Source organism: Sphaeramia orbicularis, chromosome 9 (genome assembly GCF_902148855.1).
Source record: "Sphaeramia orbicularis chromosome 9, fSphaOr1.1, whole genome shotgun sequence".
NCBI lineage: Eukaryota > Metazoa > Chordata > Actinopteri > Kurtiformes > Apogonidae > Sphaeramia > Sphaeramia orbicularis.
This window is the reverse complement of record NC_043965.1, coordinates 54749015-54766707: the sequence shown is the minus strand read 5'-3', so window position 1 is coordinate 54766707 and position 17693 is coordinate 54749015. Positions and strand designations below refer to the sequence as shown.

The 17693-nt window shown below is 39.2% G+C and overlaps 2 protein-coding genes across 2 annotated transcripts; both read left to right on the top strand.

Annotated features, from left to right (window-relative positions):
- The first annotated feature begins 5115 nt into the window (after nt 1–5115).
- Nucleotides 5116–10844, top strand: ufd1l (ubiquitin recognition factor in ER associated degradation 1). Its single transcript, XM_030143331.1, has 12 exons — nt 5116–5250; nt 5486–5618; nt 7246–7278; nt 7370–7491; nt 7791–7921; nt 8015–8087; nt 8190–8258; nt 8596–8664; nt 8738–8788; nt 8875–8963; nt 9967–10051; nt 10218–10844. Exons 1-12 carry the CDS (start codon nt 5248–5250, stop codon nt 10290–10292), a joined length of 933 nt encoding a protein of 310 aa, XP_029999191.1. The 5' UTR covers nt 5116–5247; the 3' UTR covers nt 10293–10844.
- A 1467-nt stretch (nt 10845–12311) lies between these two features.
- On the top strand, nt 12312–15537 carry c9h22orf39 (chromosome 9 C22orf39 homolog). Its single transcript, XM_030143349.1, has 3 exons — nt 12312–12399; nt 13089–13256; nt 14767–15537. Exons 1-3 carry the CDS (start codon nt 12367–12369, stop codon nt 14896–14898), a joined length of 333 nt encoding a protein of 110 aa, XP_029999209.1. The 5' UTR covers nt 12312–12366; the 3' UTR covers nt 14899–15537.
- Nucleotides 15538–17693: the final 2156 nt, after the last annotated feature.

Sequence of the window (17693 nt, the reverse complement as noted above, 5' to 3'; positions counted from 1 at the left end):
TAAAAATAGGACCAACAAGTGGTTCCAGGCACAACAAGCCCTGCCCCTCGCACGTATTGTAGCTTATTTTCTCATCGATCCAGCTGATGTCATCATGTCTATGCATGTGCTGATGTCATCAGCAAGGACATTATAAAGCAATGATGCACAAATCACAGATTGTTCCTGTCGAGAGGAGTCATAAACCTGATCAGCAGACACATGACATAGTCAAGAGGAGCCATGGAGCACATCACTACATGCATGAAGTACTGCTGTGAGGTGTTACTTTTTTCACTCTGTATCAGACAGAACAATCCTTTGTGTTTGTCCATCAACTGCTGCACCGGCTGTATGTCCTTCACTCTAATTCTTTTGATTTGAGAAACCAGCAGCTCGCTTGTCTCAGGAGTTTTCGATCAGTAGGACACACAGATTTAAGTCATCATCCAAAATGGATCCATTTAAAGACACCTGGGCAATATATCCATCCATCTGTCCATCCATCCCTCTATCTATCCCTCCATTCATCCATCATCCATCCATCCATTTTCTGGAAAGCTTAATCTTGTTCTTGTTGTGTCTACTGTGGTCAGTCACACCTGGATGAATCAGTGTGTCCAAAAATGAAAGACAGGAAGTAAAGGAGCTGTTGTAAGTTCAGGAAGTAGTGGAGCTGTGCACAGAGCCCATTGAATTTAAAAAAAAAAAGAAGAAACAATGAGGTGAAGACAGAAAAACCAAATGACTTTGATATACTGTAGATGAAAGTGAGCTATACGGACTTCATGCACATATGTAATGAATAGAAATGCATGTATTTATGAACACATGGAGGAATATCATGTTATGTGGTTCTCTAGTCCTATACAGACTGATTCTGCAATAACAGAGATTATGAATTCAGTGACAATACATATTCAGCCAGTGTTTACAGCACTAGTAAATGGAGGTTCTTCCATTTGAAAATAAGTGGCTCAAAAACCTGATAAAATTTTACATTCTTTACACTTTGAATTTATTCAATCATAATAATTCATGATAAATTATTTTAAAAATTGCTATTTACATTCCAATGGCAAACATCTACAAACCCAAACATTTTTGTGAGTAACATAATACACTCCTGATCCAAATTTTAAGACCAGTTGGAAAATTATATGAATTTACACTTTAAACCGTCAGATCTTAAGAAGGTTCTAAAGGTGTATTCACACCAGGAAAGTCCGATATTCCACTTGCTTTGGGCCGGATGAAATGTGTTTTATCTTTTTCTTGTTATTGGTGCGGTTCATTTTCACATTGTACTGTGATGTAAAGCGGTTTCCAACCAGGGTGGTGAACTTAAAGTCACCTAGTCAGAGCCATTCAATAATCACCCAGGGAAAAGCGGTACCATATATCTTTATTACAAATAAAACACACACAATTCATAAAAGGAGGACAAAGATGTGAGCTGCGGCTGGAGAAGTTCTGCGTTTTCTCAGTCCAGGACAGCCCTCACCCCCCCCATTACCCACTTCCACATAACACAGCAAGCTGCAAACACAACACACTAGCACCCTCTATTGGAGGCACTGCAATGAACACACTGGCCTTATTTCACACCCTGTTCAACACAGCAAACCACATGAGCCCCACCAGGGGCAGGACCCCCCCTTCACTGCTCTACAGGTGATTCCCCTGCTAGGCTCCACCCACTCTATCCCTCACATTAAAACACATGCACTCATACAAATATACATAAAATAAAATAAACTAGCACTTAACTCGCCGCTTGGCGAGACCCCCCCTCAAGTTGGACGCCTCAAGTTGGACGGCTTGAGGCGCTGTCCAACTCCCCGGGGAAAACGGCTTCGTTGGACGACGCAGGTCTGACCCAGCCGGTGGCGGAAGCTGTTCAGCAGAGGTGGTGGACCCAGTACACCGGCGAAGGCGAAGGCGATGGCGAGAAGCAGCCCGGACCTGGCACTTCACTAACCCACTTCTATCTGCCCTACAGGAGGCATCCAGCCCCCCCTCCTACAGCTGGAACAGCTAACCCCCTATTCTAACTGTCTTCATCGCCAGTGGCCCTAAACAGCCACGAACGACACCCAGCTTTTTCCCCACAGTGACAAGACACAAGCTTCAAACCAACAACAAACCAACTGCCTTTTCCATCCCACAAACCCAGAGTCTGTCCCTCTGGTAACCACACACACCTGTTCACAGTCACACACCTGTTCACAATCACACACCTGTTCACAATCACACACCTGTTCACAGTCACACACCTGTTCACAATCACACACCTGTTCACAGTCACACATCTGTTCACAATCACACACCTGTTCCCAATCACACACCTGTTCCCAATCACACACCTGTTCCCAATCACACACCTGTTCACAGTCACACACCTGTTCCCAATCACACACCTGTTCACAGTCACACATCTGTTTACAGTCACACACCTGTTCACAGTCACACACCTGTTCACAATCACACACCTGTTCACAGTCACACATCTGTTTACAGTCACACACCTGTTCACAGTCCACTCGGCAGCAGCTCACCTCTAGTCACATCACAGTACATTTTTCTAAGTGGACCAAAATCTGTAAACAAAACCAGGTGTGCTGAGGTCGTTCATCCATTTAAACAGAAATGAGCAGTGTCCATTAAAGCGCTCAGTCCAAGGTGAAAGGACAGAATCATGGACATTTTGTGTGCTGTTTTTGTTATTGTCATAGCAATATGGTTTTTACAGATGCAGACAATTGCACAAATGTTTGAGCAGTAAGAGCGTTTGATGCAACGTTAGGTTTACAATATTGTAGAATTCATTTCTCAATGACGAAGACACAGGGCAAGACAGCTATGGAGGACAGTGTTCCTGTGCACATCACGTTATGACTGTAGCTCTTATTCAAGCAAGCTGTAACAGGTATGTAGTATATCTACAGACTGTTCTCCAAAAGCATTAGTGCTCCGTACGGCTGACCTGTGTGTGTCTATCCTATATCACCGTTCAGTTTAGCCAGGGACAGAATTCCTTAACGCAGGTACACTTTGCTGGGGCTGATGAAGTCATTTATTATTTTTCTTTTCAAGCACAACAGACAAATCTAACCGGAGTTCTGAAAATGAAATGTCCACATGTTACTGTTTAGCAGAAGCACTGAATCCAACACATACACTGAAGCTCAATTACTGGGAACACAAACCAAAATGATACTGGCTTTGACCTCTGCCTTTCTACAGTGACAATATGAACTAATAATGCACCATTTCCACTATAGTAAAAAAAAAAACAACTGTGTTGGATCAGGTCCGGGCTGCTTGCACACCTCAAACGAACCACACCAGGGTTCGTATGGTATCGCGCCCAGACCACCTCTTCAGCTGGGTCTGGGTTCACTTGTTTGGTCCAGAACAGAGTTCGGTGGTTTTTATTCGCACCAGCCCAAAAGGTCCGAACCAGGGAGCAAACGAACTCTGGTCCGGTTGAAACGGACCGAACAAGGCAGGTGTGAATACACCCTGAGTAGAGTTTCAAAATGCAAAAACGAAGAAATGAGAGTGAGACAAAAAACACATTTGAGAAATCAATTTATTGAAAACAACAATTAAACTGAAATAGTCTGTTCATCAGCCCACCAACAGTTTCAGAGCACAGCTCAAAAAACCTCAAGGCCCCCCAAAAATAGAAATAAAAGTTTTAAAAAAGGACTTGGTAATGAGGAGCTCCACCGTTTGTGTTGATCACTTCAAAAATGTGTTTTGGCATGTTTTATTATTATTATTATTATTATTATTATTATTATTATTATTATTATTATTATTATTATTATGGGAATGTTTCCAGGAGGCTAGCGGGAATGTTGCTCCAAGTGGTGAACATGGCTTCATGGAGGGCATCCACTGTCTGGAACTAATGTCCATTTTTGATCACTTCCCTTTCCATCCATCCCCAAATGTTCTCAGTTGGATTTAGATGAGGGGAACACACAGGATGGTCCACCACAGTGGTGTGGTCCCTCTCTCCTCAGTCCTCTGTCAGGCAGTGGACATTGTGGACCGCAGCGTTGTCCTTTCTTTAAACCCAGTTCGTCCCACACAGACCAGGGCCCTGAGTCATGACCCCTGACCCCTGTGACCTCTGCACAGAGACAGTCTTAGCTATTGGACGCACCTGCACAACCTGAAGCTCCACTGGTCCGCTGAAGGACAAAGTACCCAGATCATGATGGCCACGCCCCCTCCACTGGGCCACGCCTAGAAATCATCTCCAGTGGGATCTCCTTGTCATGTCAGTAATGGTGGAAGCATCAGGACCGTCAAGGTTCTATTTGTCCTCGTCACAGAATCCAGCTGTCTTCCACCTTCCACTGTCCCATGTTTGGTGTCTCTGTCTACGTCCAAACAGACAGTTTAGTGGTTTGGTTGAAGGAGATGAGGCCTTTGCAGATGTTTTTGGTTCTTAAAGCCCTTCTGTGGCAGATGTCATCTGATGGTTTTTGGACTGCAGTCGGCACCAGGAACCGCCTTCATTTGGGTTCAGGATCTTCCCGTCTGGACAGACAGCCAATCAGATCCTCCGGCTCAGCACCGGGGACATGTTTTTGGGTTCTACCACTGGACTTTTTAGTTCCATAACCCTCAGGATCTTCTCTGAATCCACCCTGCCTGTGTTAGTGCGGCCAACCTCAGCAGTGATGGTGCGTTCCCAGAGGCCTTGTTTCTGCAGCTCAACAATCCGACCACATTCAAACAGACAAAGCTTTGGATCCTTTTCCATCAGGAGGTCCTGATAGTGGAATAGCTGACACTAAAGGACACTGAATCCACATTTATGCTCACATTTGGTCTGTTAAAGGCTGGGCTTTTAAACTTGATTGGCTGATGAACAGACTAGTTCAGTTTAACTCTTGTTTTCAATAAATTGCTTAGACGAATTAGTTTTTTGTCTCACTACCATTTATTCTTTTTGCATTTTCAAACTCTACTTAGAACCTTCTTAAGATCCAACAATGAAAAATGTACATTCATGTAATTTTTCAGCTGGTCTTAAAATATTGATCAGACGTGTAAATTCTTTCTTAACAGTCCATAACGGAGCTCTGATTGGCCAGTTCTGCTATGTCGTCATTTCCTCTTTTCCTCTCATGTACTTCCGGTAGAAGCGGAAGACAACAGTGCATATCTAAAGCTCTTTTACTGCAGGGAAACAAAAACAGACGTTTGATATCGGTTTCTCGACAAACTAAGACGTAAACAGGCAACATGGTGAGTACGTCTACAAAATAAACTTGTTACGTTCAATAATGACGAAATGTGTCAGAAAACAAATCGTTGTTGACGAATTGTGTCACTAGTTGAAATAGTTTAGCTAGCATGCGGCTAACAACAACAACCCAACAGAAAGATGCGCAGTCATCATGATGTCCTGACTCAAATGACACAAATGGAGCTGCATCAGACATGTGTAAGATTTATGTACAATGCTGGGTTTGTTCCACAGTTTTCCTTTCACGTCTATGACCACCCCATGGCCAGGGGCTTTCAGAACCGCTTCTCCACTCAGTACCGCTGCTACTCGGTTTCCATGCTGGCAGGTCCCAACGACCGCTCCGACGTGGAGAAAGGAGGCAAAAGTAAGCACACAAGTCACCCAAATACTTTAACACCATACAAGCTCCATGTCGCTGCGCTAAATGTACATGAAACCCTGGCTCCAACAATAACAGTGCTCTGAACTCAGTGGAAAATGTAAACAGGGTTTCACCCGGAGGTCAGTGGGTTTAATGCTAATGTTGGAGTACAGTGTCAGTCTGCTGAAGCATCACACTGCACAGCATGACCTCGTCTGTGCTTAGCTTTATACTGATGAAAGTGCTGTTAAGTGGACAAACAAGACCCCCCTAGATCCCATAAGCACCACACTCATTAATTTCACTACTGTACTGTAGTCAGTCAGTATAGAAATCTTTTTTTTTTTTTTTTTTTTTTTTGCTGAACCCACTTTTATTAGTCTGTGGTTCATTTATTTTTGTATTTGGACCCTAATAGTTCATACAGTTTGAATTTGAACCTTCCAGCTGCTGCAAAACTATCTTTATATTCATTTTGGCAAAAATCCAGTGGATTTCTACAACCTGTTTTAATTCCTTCTTAATTAGTTGTGTCTATAACTAGTTCCATCTCCACATTTGCACATATAAGGTCCAGACTTCAGATGAACATTTCTCCAGTATTTCTCCATAATTGTTTGTCAGCAGCAGAGGTTGTAGTCCAGACTGAAAATATGTCCAAACTTGGAGCTTGGTTTTAGAAACCAGGATGTGAAGTATTTGTCAGGTTTTACAGTATAACATGGTTGTGTTTAAAGGGCTCATATTTTGCTAAACCCACTTTTATTAGTCTTTGGTTCATTTATTTGTGTATTTGGACCCTAATAGTTCAAAAAGTTTGAATTTGAACCCTCCCAGTGCTGCAAACCTATCTTTATATTCATTTTGGAAAAATTCGAGTGGATTTCTACAACCTGTTTTAATTCCTGCTTAATTTGTTACGTTTTATAACTAGTTACGTGATGACATTTGTACATATAAGGTCAAAATTTCTGATGAACATTTCTCAGAGTACAGTATAATTGTTTGTCAGCACCAGGGGTTGTAGTCCAAACTGAAAATATGTCCAAACTTTGAGCCGATTACCTAAAATGTTCAGTTGTTGGTTGAACGAGACAGAGCAGCACAGCCGACAACCTGGAGGGGGCGGGGTCTGAAGTGTCTCATGGGCCAGCGCTCCAAATCACCTTTCTGGTGTCATTACTCAGAAATAGGGTTGAAGATGGACCTGTGTAGTTGAATGAATGAAAGAATTCAGACCCAAGCAGAGCATTTACAGTTTATGGAGACCACAGGGAAATGTTTTAAAAAAAAAGACAAATATCACTCCTTTAAACAAGTCTTTGGTTTTTAACCTAGAGAAACAAACTTGGTGTTAAATGTTTCTTGGGAAAGTTGTAGCCTACAGCCACAGAGCAAATGTTTGATCTTGTTATTTGAGATGAATGTGACTGCAGAGTTTGATTGCATTGTGTCATTTTGGATTAAATACAGCTCAGCAAGACAACTGACAACATGCATTACCCAGATTTCTTGTTATATTTCTTTCACTTATGTTCTTATCAACACTTTTTTCAAATGATGTCTTTGTCCTAGTATATTAGATCAAATAATGGTTAATACTTTTAAAAACCATTTTGTTTCTTTTCAGTCATAATGCCGCCTTCAGCTCTGGATCAGCTCAGTAAGTGCCAGCTAAATGATGGACCCATTCATTTAAAATGTGCCTTTCCTTTAGGACTCCTAACCTTCTATGTGTGTCTTTCCCTGTGCAGGTAGACTTAACATCACCTATCCAATGCTGTTCAAGCTGACAAACAAGAACTCGGACAGAATGACACACTGCGGCGTCCTGGAGTTTGTGGCAGATGAGGGAATATGCTACCTTCCACACTGGGTGAGAAATGACAATCAGATGAATAAAGATGACAAAAATAATAATAAAAGAACACATGAACACTCTAACATATAACATATTTTAAAAATGTACAATCAAATTTGTAAAAAAATTTCAAAAGTGCATTGATACAGAGGCAGTGTCACTGATGACATGCTTATACACCTGATATTCCAGTTTTAGAGCTCTTTACATCGTTAATACAAATGGATATGCTATTTATGTTTGCATGCAGTCATGGTTTTTCTGATTCTGTTTAATTATGCAATACTTATATTTGATGTATGTGTCGCTTGCAGATGATGCAGAATCTGCTGCTGGAGGAAGGCGGTCTTGTCCAGGTGGAAAGTGTTAACCTTATGGTGGCCACATATTCCAAATTTCAGCCACAGAGCCCTGACTTCTTAGACATTACAAACCCCAAAGCAGTGTAAGATATTTAAGCCAGCAACATATTGACCATTTAGATTTTTTAATCTAATGAATGAATGTAAATGTTAAATTGGAGGTACCTCTTTTGCAGACTGGAAAACGCGCTGAGAAACTTTGCCTGTTTGACAACTGGTGATGTTATTGCTATTAACTACAATGAAAAAGTAAGACTCTAACATTGTTCTATTTAAGTAAATGCTGGACTAGTGATCTTCCCATTTTCTTCTCAAAGCCTGGGTTTTAATGACAATTCCTGCTGGTTTCAGATCTATGAGTTGAGAGTCATGGAGACCAAACCAGATAAAGCAGTGTCTATCATCGAGTGTGATATGAACGTAAGGACCTTTTTTTATTTCTACATCACAGTGTAGTCATACATTTTAGTCTTTCTTAGTTATAGTTACACTTTTTTCTTTGAATGCATTGTATTTATAAAAGCTGAAAAACATTAGATGAATGCATGCGTGAATCAAATGAATTCCGCGTTTTATCACTCATTGTAGTTTTTGTACGTTACCTTGATTATTTTTTTTTTCCACTTCTAGTCTGTAATTTGTCTTGAGTCTCATTGTTCAGGAATTGTAATAACCCTGATGACAACATGACAACAGAGGTGTGTTTTTATGTTCTTCTGTTCTTGAATGTTGTGTTATGTCTCTCTGTGTTTGTCAGGTGGATTTTGATGCCCCACTGGGCTACAAAGAGCCAGAAAGACGACCCCAGCACCAAGAAGAGCCAACAGTAAGAACCAGGAAGAACCATGTTCACAGTCTGGGGCTTGGAAAACTAAAACTAACTTACCTTGTGTTCTCAGGAGGAAGAGGGAGATCCCAGCAGTTACGCAGACATGGACACAGGGTTTAGGGTGAGTAAATATTGGTGTGAGTCAGGGGACAGTAACAGAGTTTCAGTATCTTTGTGTTTGACTTCTTATTTACTTCTTCCTCTTAGGCATTTACTGGCTCTGGAAATCGCTTAGATGGCAAAACAAAGGGGATTGAGCCCAGCCCTGTCCCTATTGCCCCAAGTGACATAAAAAGGTTAGATTCACCTTCAGTCATATTATTACCTCCGCCAAGGCACAGCAGAGGTTATGTTTTCACTGGGGTTTGTTTGTTTGTTTGTTTTTCTGTCTGTTAGCAAGATAACTCCAAAAGTTATGGATGAATTTTGGATTTTACTGAAATTTTCAGGAAATGTTGATACTGGCACAAGGAACAAATGACAAAATTTTGGTGGTGATCGTGGGGGGGGCCTGATCTGCCTTGGCGGAGGTCTGCGCTCTCTGAGTGCTTTTCTACTTTCAAAATGTCACTTTTGAGGCCTGGAAAAAAATTAGGAAATTAAGTTAAATTGTTTAAAGCGTTGGAAAAATTAATGAAATTAAATTAAATTAAACTCTTCATCAATGATTAATAATAATTTAGTTCATTATTGTTGTCCACTTATACAAATGTACTTAAAGATTGTGAACATCATGAATCATCAAAATTGTATTATTAATTCCTGAAAAGTTGTGGAAATGTAGTGACATTCTGTCTGAAAAAATGTGGGTGAACCATACTTTTATTTCTATATCCTCAGTTAACTAGGTGAACATCTCTGTTTTTTAAGAGCTAACCTAGCCTAACTGTGGTGCAAATTTAGATACAGTAACAATTAGGAAAGAGTTGGATTTTGTCTATTCTTAAATGAGTGCATATTAATCAGCTCTTACAGATTCAGATCCTACAATAAATTACTCCAGGAAGATGGAGCAGTGTCTCCAAAAGAGTTCTGACCCCAGAGACTGTTTGTAGAATAGTTTTCCAGTTGTTAGAATTATATTAAAGAACCAGATCAATGTGAGAATTAGAACTAAAACTCAGCCAGTGCCAGGGTCTGCTGACAGACACAGATGGCCTCTCAAAGCAATGTGTACATGATTTCAAGAGTGATCATTAAAACATAGGTCATAATCAAACATACAGTATCTGATTCATCCACTCTCCAGCTGATCTGCCATGTAAACCTCTTCTGTTGACCTGTTCTGTGGTCCCACAGGGGCATTCCCAACTATGACTTCAAAATGGGCAGGATCACCTTCATCAGAAACTCGAGGCCTCAGCCTAAGAAAACCGTAGAGGATGTAAGTTATGTCAGATCTTTGGCAAATATTCTATTCTTTTTATTCCACTTTGAAACATGTTGACCTGGGGGTCCTGTTCAGTAACACTTCAATTAAAGTACCATTTCATTTTTTTGGAACTGCAGTTCCTAACACATCTCTAAGTACATTCTCTGTTTCTCTTCAGGATGATGCCATGAACCGATTCATCGCCTTCTCTGGAGAAGGACAATCACTCCGCAAGAAGGGCAGAAAGCCTTGAAGAGCCCCAGTGCACCCCACCCCCCACCCCACCCCCACTACCAAATATAATGTCACCTACAACAGCAGAGTAAAAACTGGTTACACATGCACTTGGATTTTGCCTCTTTTCCCGTTGAAACTGCAGTGGTGCTGTTGAGATGAGTTTATTTTTCAGTCTGATAGGATTATTTTGTTCAATTTAAAGCTGAGCAGCCGGAGACTATCAGTATAAATGTGGTTTTCATAACTGAGTGCCTAGTTTGAGCAGGGCAATACATTTTATCACCAACACCCAGTTAATGATTTCAGACTTGTATTATCTTTCACTAATGACTTTCTTTTTTTTCCTTTTCCTATTACTATGGCATTTAAAAGAATTCACATCAGAAAAACAGTTGTGTAAAGTCCCATTCTAACAATGAAATGGGAGTGATAATGCCTATTTAAATAAGCTTTTAAATATCAGATTGGAAATAGTTAATGGAAATAATGTAATGTTTAAGATTGAGTAATTTCCAACTTTTTTCCTTTGGTTTATTTATAGGTAAATAAACAGTTGTGTTTTTGAAAAGCTGTGTCATGTTTGTAATTGAAGGAGACTGGGAAGAACAGTAGAAACAACAATCTTTCTCAGGCAAAAACATTTTATGTTCATATTCAATAGGTTCAGCTACTGTACATGTGCTTCAGACTCTCGTGAAAGTCAAGTTAAAGTGCTTGTAAATATATCAGAAGTTGACGCCAGATGAAGTGAATTTAGCTCAGTGAAAGTTACTAAAGATGCAAAGTACTTAAAAAAATTATAATAATCTTAGAAAAAAAAATACTAGTAGGCTGTTAACTTGTAAATTTCCCTATGAGATGAATAAAGCTCTCTCTCTCTCTCTCTCTCTCTCTCTCTCTCTCTCTCTCTCTCTCTCTCTCTCTCTCTCTCTCTCTCTCTCTCTCTCTCTCTCTCTCTCTCTCTCTCTCTCTCTCTCTCTCTCTCTCTCTCTCTCTCTCTCTCTCTCTCTCTCTCTCTCCTCTCTCTCTCTCTCTCTCTCTCTCTCTCTCTCTCTCTCTCTCTCTCTCTCTCTCTCTTATAGACAGTAATGTTTGGAGAAAAAGGTCATATGAGGGGCCTCTAAAAAGGACAGTTGGAATGCAACATCCATTTCATGTTATGACACATTAGTACCAGACCGTACAGGCGCATTCAGATCCACATCCCTGCATATGATTGTAAGCTGTGTACTTTTTTTTTTTTTTTTTTTTTTTCACCCCTGGGCTAAAACTGTGACCGGTGTTTATGAAAGAAGCACCACCACGTGTTCAGAGGAATGTGGCGTTCTTGTCCACTTATCATTCCAACAATAGCAGTATAACTTTATGGCCCATTGTGATACAGTTTATTATTTTAATGTTGTAATATTGTTAATATTCACCTTTAGATTACACTGGGTTACAAAAAAATGTATTTTGCAAGTTGTCTAGGTTTTTTCAACTGAATTAGGACCATTTTGCACCACTAAATCCAAAAATGACATCTGTTTTTCTCAATCAGGTCAGGTTTTTTTGCTAATTTGATTTTGAAAAATTTGATCTTCTCACAAAATATAATAATTAATACCAAACTAAGATTGGTAAGCACACTTTATGAAACTTGTGACTTGATTCCTGTTAGGTACAATGGTGTATTCACCGCAGATGGAGCAGAATACGTCAGGCTTATTTTTGCAAGATCTTCTAGTCGAAGCCATTTCATTCACCTGTAATATTAAAAAAAAAAACATTAATCATAAATTGGCAAAAGTAAAATCTTCAGAACTCGTTTATTGCAAGAAATATGAAAGAATTTTGGATCATATGATGTGAAAATGCCCATAAATGTAAGCAAAAATGTTAAAAAGCCAATGTGTAGCATAGTTCAGAAAGTGGACCTGATTGAGCAAAATTAATGTGATTTTTTGATTCAGCACACCAAAATTATCCTAAATCAGCACAAAAAACTTGAACAATAAATTTGTTGTTGACCAGTGTTATTTATGTTGGTCGTTTCCTTGGTGCTTTTATTGTGAAACGATCTCAGACCGGAAGTACCCTGAGCTAGCTTCATGGCTGCAGTGACTCGGACCGCACCGTGGAGGGTAATTAATTCAACCGCTTACACTCTGAATCACGAATGGACAAGAATATTTTGCCTGTTTCTATTCTTGACAGGGATGAAAATAATTTAGAATGATGAAGCGGAAAGTTAGCTCGGCGGCTACCCGGCGTTCCTAGCTAACACCCAGTTTAACCTTAGCTAGCAATAGCACTGTTAGCCCGAGGAGACACACCTGTCAGCTGTTCCCGAGGGAGGGGGTCAGCTGTTTATTAGATCCACCATCAGCTCTGACATGCAACACACAAGTCCTTTTACATGTAGTTCTGTAAAAATGATACATGTAGACAAAATAATTGGTGGAGTTGGCGACCCCAGCCAAGTGTGTTAGACTTTTTTCGTCCTATTACAAAAACAATAAACAAACCAACATTCCAGTAACTTGTCAAACTACATTTAACAGATGATTTAGAAACATTGAACTGCTTGTAATGCAGATGTTGTGTACTGTGAATGTGCTTTGGGGCGGACGTAGATAAGAGTGTTTCCTGATTTAGCCGAAGCTATGTCATATTTAGTTAGTTTTGTATAAAATGATAAACACAGTTTTAGTTATAGATGCCTTTCAAGCTAAACTAAGTCCGTCCATATACTTTGGGGTTTGTGTGGTTTGCCACTGCTGAAAGAATCAGGAAGAAACACTAAGAACGTTCTTATCTGATGTGTTCAAAGCCACCACGGGCCTGTGAGGACTACTGGAGTGAATTCAGACACTGTAAAAGCCTTTGGAACCGCTTCCACCATTACTACACATATGGAGCCTCCCCATCCTGCCAGCAGTGGAAAGAGGATTACAACAACTGCAGACAGTGGGAGAAAAACAGAGGCCCAGAAGCCCAGGTGACACAACATACAGACCAGAGTAACTCAATAAACAGTGCCTTAATAGTCTAGTGCAGGGGTGTCAAACTTATTTTAGTTCAGGGGCCACATTCAGCCCAATTTGATCTCAACTGGGCCGGAACAGTAAAATAATAACAGTGAAAAAAGTAAAATTATATTCTGATCAGGTTTACATCTACAAAGTTTCCTTAAAAATCTGAATAACATGAACAACTTGAATTGTCTTAAGAAAAACAAATGCAATTTTAACATTATGGCTCGGTTTATCAGTTTATCATTTACACATGTGCATTACAATCCCATAAAACATTTAATAACAGGCAGAATATTGGTAAAATTGCATTTATTTTTCTTAAGACATTTCCGTTTGTTCATATTTGTTCCGGTTATTCACGTTTTTTTGTAAAAGTATAGTTTGGTAATGTAAGCACTTTGATGTAATTTTACTTTTTTTACACCAAAAAACACAAAGAGAGAATTTGGGGTTGTCATTATTTACAGGTTATTATGATCATATTTCACTGGTTCTGACCCACTTGAAGTCTAATTAGAGTGTATGTGTCTGTACACGGAACCTGAATTAAAATGATTTCAACACCATTGATCGTTAATATCTTCAGTGGAATTTTTTCATTTCACAAATTCATCCCGCGGGCCAGATTGGACCCTTTGGCAGGCCAGATTTGGCCCCCGGGCCACATGTTTGACACCTGTGTTCTAGTGTATACATTTTTATCTGTTTTTTTATTTATTTAGTCTTTCTGTTCAGTTTGATTCCAGTTTAGTTTTATTCAATCCATGTATTGGCACGTGAATTCATTTATGGAGCCATTTTTATATTTCTGTACAGGGTGGGGAAGCAAAATTTACAATATTTTGAGGCAGGGATTGAAAGACAGTGTATGACCAATTAGTTTATTGAAAATCATGAGAATTTATTTGCCACAAGAAAATGTCCATAATAGAAAATGTTTTTATTCTCTGTGTCCTCCTTCTTTCTCAATAACTGCCTTCACACGCTTCCTGAAACTTGCGCAAGTGTTCCTCAAATATTGGGGTGACAACTTCTGCCATTCTTCTTTAATAGTATCTTCCAGACTTTCTGGTAATAGTTTTGCTCATAGTCATTCTCTTCTTTCCATTATAAACAGTCTTTATGGACACTCCAACTATTTTTGAAATCTCCTTTGGTGTGACGAGTGCATTCAGCAAATCACACACTCTTTGACGTTTGCTTTCCTGATTACTCATATGGGCAAAAGTTTCTGAAAAGGTACGGATAATAGTGTTAGGTATGATTATGACATCAGTATATGTTTGGTTTCAAAACAACTGACGTAGTGCCTGCTGAGAAAAAACAACTAAATGTTCATTGTAAATTTTGCTTCCCCACCCTGTATATATTATTAAATATAGCAGGTCCGGTCCTCCATATGAAAGGGCCACTTGTTTCTGAATGAGTCCACTCATAAGTATTTTTATTTTCTTTCATCTGTCTATACTGCAGGAAGCATTGCAGAGCAGTGAAAGGAAACGAGTGGAAGAGCAGAGAAATTTTACCCCTGTGTGGGAAATGAGGCGAGACCCTCCTAGAGACTGGCATTTACCCTTAAACCAGGAAAAGCCTCAAGACACCTGAACTGTCAGTGACAACACACTGCCTCTTCCCCACAACTGTGGGGAAGAACTGTGAAGGCAAAGTGGAAGGAACAACCAAGATGAACATGTATTTGACTTTACAGACAGAACAGAAGACTGCAGACACTGTTCATCGCTCCGTGTTTTATGTCCAGTGGTTATTTGAGAACTGGGCTGTGGCAGCATATGCTCCATCTGGAAAGGATCTGTGTCTTTTTGTTGATCAGAAATATTTATTTCTTCTGAGACTCAAAGTACATGTGTCCAGTACTGACTGCCTAGTTTTAACCATTAGCGGATTGCTCAAATGTTGGAATAAATACATTAAATTGTCATTGTGTGATATTTAATGACATCTAGTGGTGATGCTGCAGATTGCAATCAGCTGAACACCCTCCTTGGAGATGGTTCCAAAGAATGTACCTGGCTTCCATGTACAGTCAGTGTTTGTTGTGTCTATTCTGGTCTTGGAGGTTAAAGGGATGAAAACTCAACGACAGTAGGTAACAGTAGTGCACCTCCACAATGGATGACACCTGCTATAAAACTAAAACTAGGATGAAGTCGGAGTTCTGTGGAAATCTGACAGGCTCCATGAACAGTTACCCACTCACTGTAGATATAAAGGCCTCATTCTTAAAAAAAAAACCCAGTCTGTTTCATGTGATTTACGTAGTCCGTGATATTACACTCCACTTCAATAATTAATACCCACTGTTTATTAAATGCCCAGTATATAACATATAGGAGAACTCAATCATCTAATTACAGAGCATATTATTTAAATGTTTATTCATAAATATTTTCATTCATTTTCTATAACCAATCAGTGCTCCTTATGCTTGTGGGGGTGCTGGGCCTGATCCCAGCTGACATTAGGTAAAGGTGGGGTACATCCTGGATCTGGTGCCAGTTCATCACAGGGCTGATATGAGACAAACAGTCGTTCACTCATATCCACAGCTATGCCCACCTCTAATACACACACATTCATGTCATTTGTGACATGTATTCTTTCTAAACCTAATGGGTTTATACTTCCATGAGTATTGTTGAAGTCAGTTCCCCTAAAGACGTTTTAGTTTTCCTCGGAGTTTAATTGACTAAAACTTAGCGATCTGACACCCTTCTATCTTCTGTTTTTCTTTTTCAGTCAGTGTGCATTACATTAACTGGAGAACACACACACTTACCCAGTTTACAGAAGCATAACGATTTTCCAACACATCTGATTGAATGTTTCCTGTCACTGTGAGGCAGTAGAAGACGCAGGTGTAGAACTGGAGCAGATGCACGTTAGCTGATAATTCTGCAGGGTCTGTTCCTTCACAACCAAACTATCTTCATAAATATTCATAGACAGGTGTCGGCCATCTGCACTGTTTATTAGATCCTGATATTATTGCCGCATTGACTCTATTGTTGGTAGTTCTTTCTTTCTATTGTTTTTGAGCAGAAGAAAAAAACAAAACTGTACAAGGAACTGACAGCAGAGCAAATAAAATAATAAATAAAGGTGATCAAGACAATATAGCAACTGCCATGAACACTAGTAATGACTAAATAAATTCAATATGTATTGCTCCAAAAGGAGTGGGGAGAAGAAAACTTAAAATAGTTGAATTAAAAGAAGAGGACAAACGCTGTGTTTTAGATAAAAGGCTTCCAGGTCCAGATGAAGCCTCCTGTGGCCCCACATTTGGTCCAGAGTCCACCAGTTAGGGACGCCTGATGAAGACAAACGCGGGCCTCCCTAATCCGAATGACAAATGGCATGGAGTAACGAATGACCACTAGGGTTAGGGTTAGGTCATTCGTTATTCCATGCCATTTGTCATTCGGATTAGGGAGGCCCGACAAACGCAGGGCTGACCAACCCTGGTCCTCCAGATCTACAATCCTGCATGTTTTAGATCAGGGGTGTCAAACTCATTTTAGTTCAGTTCCACATTCAGCCCAGTATGATCTCAAGTGGGCCAAACCACAGTAAAAAAATAACAGTGGAAAAAAGTAAAATTAAATTATGATAATGTTAACAGCTACCAAAATCGGAATAACATGAACAACTGGAAACATCTTAAGAAAAACAAATCCAATTTTAACAATATATTATTAATATTAGATTTTTTTTTTTTTTTTGCTTAATTCAAGATTTTTTATTTTGCTTAATTCAAGATTTTTTTGCTTAATTCAAGATTTTTTTTTGCATAATTCAAGATTTTGTTTGCTTAATTCAAGATTTTTTATTTTGCTTAATTCAAGATTTTTTTGCTTAATTCAAGATTTTTTTTTGCATAATTCAAGATTTTGTTTGCTTAATTCAAGATTTTTTTGATTAATTCAAGATTCTTTTTGCTTAATTCAACATTTTTTTAACATCTACAAAAATCTGAATAACACGAACAACTGGAAACATCTTAAGAAAAACGAGTCCACTTTTAACAATATTCTGCCTCAGTTTATCATTTTATCATTTACACATGTGCATTACAACTGACATTACAATTACAAATGCACAAAACATTTAATAACAGGCAGAATATTGGCTAAATTGCATTTACTTAAGACATTTCAGGTTTTTCACATTTTTTGTAAAATAAGTTTTTAATATAAACATTTTCATGTAATTTTACTTTTTTTTTTTACGCTTAAACAAAGATAAAATTGGCTGTTTTCATTTTTCATAGTTTTAATATGACAGTATTTTACTGGTTCTGACCCACTTGAGATCTAATTGGTCTATATGTGGAATCTGAATTAAAATGATTTTGACATCCTTGATTGTTAATATCTTCA

Excerpts from the sequence above, each read along its gene's own strand:
- ufd1l (XM_030143331.1), top strand. Across the intron at positions 8,964-9,966 it reads GCCCCAAGTGACATAAAAAG|GGGCATTCCCAACTATGACT; the intron begins GTTAGATTCACC and ends GTGGTCCCACAG. Across the intron at positions 10,052-10,217 it reads CTAAGAAAACCGTAGAGGAT|GATGATGCCATGAACCGATT; the intron begins GTAAGTTATGTC and ends GTTTCTCTTCAG.
- c9h22orf39 (XM_030143349.1), top strand. The coding sequence starts at position 12,367 with ATGGCTGCAGTGACTCGGACCGCACCGTGGAGG. Across the intron at positions 12,400-13,088 it reads CTCGGACCGCACCGTGGAGG|CCACCACGGGCCTGTGAGGA; the intron begins GTAATTAATTCA and ends ATGTGTTCAAAG. Across the intron at positions 13,257-14,766 it reads ACAGAGGCCCAGAAGCCCAG|GAAGCATTGCAGAGCAGTGA; the intron begins GTGACACAACAT and ends TCTATACTGCAG.